The sequence below is a fragment of the Malurus melanocephalus genome, unplaced genomic scaffold (assembly GCF_030028575.1).
Source record: "Malurus melanocephalus ecotype Western Australia unplaced genomic scaffold, MMel_1.1 scaffold_68, whole genome shotgun sequence".
NCBI lineage: Eukaryota > Metazoa > Chordata > Aves > Passeriformes > Maluridae > Malurus > Malurus melanocephalus.
In genome coordinates, this window is record NW_026623300.1 from 771,663 (window position 1) to 777,616 (window position 5,954).

General features: G+C 39.8%; 1 protein-coding gene across 1 annotated transcript in view; it reads left to right on the top strand.

Annotated features, from left to right (window-relative positions):
* GRID2 (glutamate ionotropic receptor delta type subunit 2) overlaps window positions 1-3,534 on the top strand; it is a 659,493-nt gene extending 655,959 nt beyond the window's left edge. Inside the window, exon 16 of the mRNA XM_057366575.1 lies at window positions 2,978-3,534. Coding sequence (XP_057222558.1) covers window positions 2,978-3,400 — 423 coding nt within the window. The 3' untranslated portion in view covers window positions 3,401-3,534. The remainder of the gene's footprint in view (window positions 1-2,977) is intronic.
* Window positions 3,535-5,954: the final 2,420 nt, after the last annotated feature.

A 5,954-nucleotide genomic window follows, 5' to 3' on the forward strand; every position in this document is an offset into this window, starting at 1 on the left:
TTTTTTTTTTCTTTTTTTGTTCAAGATCTGGACCGGACCATTATTAAAAGGAAAAAAAAAAAGGAATCTCTAGTCTTTAAATTGGGTTTCTCAGGAATGGAAACCATATAGTTTCACCTGGTAAATTATTTTAAAACCCTAAAATTTACTTGATTGTTCTTTACTCAAACTTTCAAAACTTTATACTTTATCTGGTGCAAAACATGAAAATTAATAACAAAGGAAAAGAAAAAAAACTCCAACACAGATATTTTATACAAGTATAAAATTTTCTATTTCAATTTTCAAATGCTGAGAAATTCCAGTGTATACTTTCCACAAATGGTATAATTTGGCCTCCTTGATCTTTGTCAWATGGTCATTAGCTTAGCATCTAAAATTTCATCTCAACGCTAAATTGAAAAGCTTGGCTCAAAACTGAGTTTAACGTGGACRTATGTGCTGAATGTCCCCATTATCCTGGATGTGGGGGTCATTCAGCAAAGAAATACATCTTAACTAACTCTCTTAAAATTCATTTTAGCTTCCATGAAATCCATTGGCTCTTCCAGGCCACTAGTCCAGAATCGGGGGTCAGATTGGGCCAGTTTGTGGTCAGCAAGCCAACCCTTTTTCCTGGTGGCTGCCATCTTGTGCTCCAGAATGCAAGCATTTATACTGAAAAAAATTGTCTAATGGTTGCGAAGATAACAATTTCGGTCGCGTGCCAGAAGTAACCCATTCACTGATGTCTGCCTGAGTCTGCAGACAGCCTTAAACAGTAGCTCTGAGAGAAGTATGAACCGCCCCAGTAATCTCAATGGGATGTTGACTCTGAAGCCTGATGATAATTTAAATGTGAAAACTGCTGAATATTTCACTACTGATCACACAAGAGAGAAGAGGAAAGATCATATTATGGAGATATGCACAATCTTACTGTGAGTGGGTCTCATTTTGGTGTATCGATTGGGTGGAGATTGGGTTGTGGGCTAAGCATGGGAGATTATCACCGCTTTTATCTTTTCACTGGTCTGACCCTAGCCCCAAATGCATCTCTGCAAAAGAAAGAGGACTATTTTGAGTAACTCTTAGAGGCTCAGAAACTATGAAATTCCAATCTATTCSTGATTGTATTTTAAATTACAAAGCATTTGTATGTTTGTTTTTTTTTCAAAATTAAAAACAAACAAACAAAAAACTTACCAGAAACAAAAAAAAAGGAAACAGAAAAATATTTAGGACTGTTCCTCAGAGACATAGTCATGACTTGCACACACTAATGGAGCCTCTGTATATTTCTTTAGCTTCTGATGTGGCCCCAGTTCTCCTGCATCCATATGCAGCTCCAAATTTTTTAGGAGAGAGCGTTTGGTGAATGCGTTTGGATTTGATGTCACCTGTGTGGTTGTTACGTGCATCCATGTCTATGTCCACATGTGAATAAACRATAGACAGAAAGCTAAGTCCAAGAAATGAGCACTGCATTTTTTCCTTCCCTTGATGAGCTCAAACCAAAGCCCTCATGGTCAGCGATCACCCAGCCCCTGGGAGATCCCTGAAGCCCTGTWTCCTTCCCCTTTTCCCCTGCTTTGTCTCCCTGTCCCTGCCCTTGGAGGGTTCAGTCCTGGAGGGGAGCTGGCCTCTCAGTCTCCTTCCAGTCAGGCTCTGTGTTCGGCGTGGTACCAGCACAACTGTTCAGTGGTCCATTTTGYTAAGTAAATGAACTCCTGCAGTTTGGAGGTGTGGACTTTTTCAGAGTCCTTGACTTCATTCCTAGACAAAGGAGGGATTTCAAGCCCATTCRGTATACTAGGAGTTTTGCCATTGATTCAGGGAGCTCTGGATCAAGCCAGTCAATGAACTTCAGTAATCAAGGCTGGAAGTCATCAGTGCACATCTATCTGCTGTCTAATTATCCTCTRTGAGGTCCTAGAGTGTGAGATATTTCTAGTGGCCTGGAAGAGCCAGTAAATTTCACAGAGATTAAGGTAAATTTTAAGGTTASTTGAAATTGATTTTTGTTCTGAATGAGCTGCACTACTAAAACTGAGGGAATACCCCGGTACATGTGTACTTAATGCTGCTTTGAATTAAGCTTTGCAGTTCAGTAGAAATATGTATGTACAAAGYAGGTGATTTATTGGGTCACCTAGGACTTCCTCCTCTTTTTTAACTTCTGTGCATTTAAATTCTCAATTATAACAAACAAACCTGTTTAATTGAGTTCTCTGGGAAGGAGATTTAAGAAGGAAAAGGGACAGAGGTAAGAGGAGCAATGATATAATAAATACATCAGGCTGCCTTCTCTTCTCACCCACAGAAGTATAATTCCATCAGAAAAGATGGAATTGCTTCTTTGTAGGTAAGGAGATAATTCATCCCTCCGTTGGCATTGTAATTTGAAATTGCCTGGTGTACTCCTTTCTGTGATGCCARTGAGTCACCAGTGCTTGGGGTTTTTCCTCTGTATGTTCAGCTTTTCTATACCACAATTGACATTATAAAGGCAAAAAGGAAGCCGAGACGTTTCTAGCCCTTCCTTAAACCCTGAGAGGATGACAAAGATGGCAACCTGATCTCTCAGAACCTCCTATGTTGCATCCAAATTTAGTTCTCCTTGCGGAGCTGAAGAACTGGCATCATTCCAGGCATTTGAGATTGTGCAGTTTACTTTTATTCAGCTGCTGCTAGTCTAACCCACCTAGCTCTGAGCTTGGCTTTTCCTGAAAATCCACCAGTGGTGCGTTGAGTTTTGTTGTTTGGATTCAGGGTTTGAAGGTAGCTATGGTGTAAGGGTCTGCCTCAGTTTGGCTTCGCCCACCCGGCCTCAGGCGGTGGGGGTGTTTGCTGGTGACATTCAGGACACCGTCAGCCAAGAGCCAGCTCTAGTTAATCGTGCCTTGTGCTTCCCGAGCAGTGCCGATCACCATGTGAAACTTCAGCCCAGCGCAAATGGCAATGGTGAGCGGTGCCTCTTGTTTTTCTCATTCCCCAGGACGACAAGGAGATCGACCTGGAGCACCTCCACAGGCGCGTGAACAGCCTCTGCACAGACGACGACAGTCCCCATAAACAGTTCTCCACCTCATCGATTGACTTGACCCCGCTGGACATTGACACTTTACCCACACGGCAGGCACTGGAGCAAATCAGTGACTTCAGGAACACTCACATCACCACAACCACCTTCATACCAGAGCAGATCCAGACTCTGAGCCGCACGCTGTCCGCTAAAGCCGCCTCGGGATTCTCCTTCGGCAGCGTGCCCGAGCACCGAACTGGCCCTTTCAGGCACAGGGCACCCAAYGGGGGCTTTTTCAGAAGCCCCATCAAAACAATGTCATCTATCCCTTACCAACCAACTCCTACCCTGGGCCTGAATATCGGTAGTGACCCAGACCGAGGCACCTCCATCTGAGCATCAGAACAAGTTTCTTCACTGTTTCGTATTTAGGACTCCCTTTGCAAGGAGCAGCTGTAATATTGTGGGACTAACATGGATGTAACCTTTCTTCTTTTCCTTATTTTTTGGTTTTGAGGGTTGTGGTTTGGGTTGGGTTTGGTTTTTTGGTTTTTTTGTTTTTTTTTAAGATTTGTTTGGGGGTTATTTTCTGTTCAGGGGTTGTTTTAGGGTTTTTTTCTTTATTTTATTTAAGAATCAAAATGATTAGTAGCAACTCCTCCTCCTCCTCTTCTCTGCTTTCTCAGTCTGGTCTCTTCTGCCTCCCCTTATTCTCTGTACTACTTGAATCACTTATTCTTCAGTTTATCACCGCGTTAGGTTTTGGTTACTTCAGGCTTTTCATATACTTTAAATATAGGAAACGAGCAGCAATTCATGCATAGGAAAACCCTGAGGATTACTTTACAGAAGGGCATTCGCTCCTCCTCCGCCACCGCCTTTTTTTACTATAATTGCAATAACTTAAGTATTTTTCATGTACTCTGCTGCATCCGGTCAGCGCTCCACTGCTCTGCGTCCTTTTAACTGTGGACCAAAGGCAAACCCTGCAGTTTAAAAAATGGAAAATTTAAAAAAAAAAAAGCAAAAAGACACAAAAAAACAGGAAAAAAAAAGGAAAACCGATGAAGTTCAAAGATCATTCAGGCCCCATAATATAAGAATGCAATTTTGTAGGATTACAAAAAGCCATTACTATGCCAGTAAAGACTACAGTTAAATCTACTTTTGCACTGCAACAGTGCATATGACCTTAATGTGATTGTACAGTATTAAAAGTTTTTCTTATGTACAGTAAACTGTATCATATGGCAGAAGCCTCTGTTGTGTTAAATAAATTAGTATCTCATATATATATATATACATATATGCACACAGGTATGTGTATATATATATACATGTATATATAGCTATAAAATGGCAGCCGTTGCTATTGCAATTCATTTAATAAAGCTTTAGTAAAAATGTGTTATATACAGAGAGATGTACAGTGCAGGGTGTCTTTTCATTTAGAAAAGACAGGTTGCTTTAATGTTATTCTGACTCGCATCATTTGCCAACAGAGCATATTTTATACTTTTCTATTAGAGCATCCGGGGCAATTTAACATTTGTACCTAGATGTAACTCCTTTGGTTAGGTTTTTGCATTGGCTATTGAGCATTCTATAAGGCTAATCTTGATAATTTTCCTTTTAATTAATTAGACAAATGGAACTGTCTCTTAGGTATACCACGTTCATGAACAGCTAATACAGCTCTAGAGCAGTTAAACATGGATCAAAGGTTAATAAATCCTTTTCCAAGTCAGTGCAGTTGATCAATACAATAATGGCGTTAGTGGAGAAAAAAAACAAAAAAAGCCCTCAAGCTATACAGATGTGGCCTTAATTATAATCACATATTGTTCTAAGGAAAAAAAATATGAACAGGCACTTACTTTAACCCTTTCTGTGTTAAGTTAGATTTAGAGGAGCTATGTATTTTTTACATTAGTGCCAACTGTATAGAGCAAGAGAAAGAACAGCAGTGAGAGCAAAACSAGTGCCCACTTTGGCACCAGCTTTTTTAAGTAACATTGTTACCTGTTAGAACTGTAGGAAGAGCTTTCAATTTGTAATCCTTAAACTAAAAATGCGGTTAAGTAGAAAGCAAGCAGTTTATCCTGTGAGTTTTTTGATTTGGTTTTCTTTTTAATGCAACCATACACTTATTTTAATCTAACTCATTCTTTGGCTAAGATTAATAGGAATCAGCCTATGTGATTTGCTGTAGGATAAATTAAAAGGTATATTCTTCAGATCTATTCTATTTTGATGCTAATTCTGTTCTGGGGGAGCATCTTGTACTGTCACTGTTTTTTGTACTAAATCTTCAAATATTGTCTACTGTGTAAGGCAGAACGAATTCTTATCGTGCAAAAGGCCATTTTGTTTCCAGGGTAGCAAGTGTCTAAAAGCATGCACAACTTGCTTCCCCCTTGTAACATTCATGAACTCATCCACACTTCTGAGTAAAAGAAAGAAGAAAAAAAAAGAAAAAAGAAAAAAAAATTTCTTTCCAACAAGCTACGTAGGGACATACCAGATGTTGCAGTGATTTTAGCTATTAAAAAACCTGTTAACCATGTACAATATTTAAAATAGGCCTATTTTGATGTGTTGCCTATTATACAGATACACAAAACACTTTTTGGAGGCCTCAGTTACAAGTGGCAGAGCTTTCTGTGTATAATTTGTCTAAATAATTTGTCTAATAAAATTGTTTTCTAAACTTGCGTTTCCTCCTGTTCAGTCGCTGAGTGCTGTGAGATTTGTAGCCCATGKCAAGGTAATACACTCATGTTTTTGAGGCACTGCTGCTGAAGGGTTTTAGCCCATGGAGACGGGATGAGCTCCTCAGRCTGTTGTGAGCCAGCTCAGGGAGTCATCTGTGGAAAACATCAAGGTTTACCATGTTTATCCATGTCAGSCTTAGATTTCAGAAAACAATTATGAACACCATGTGGGAGAA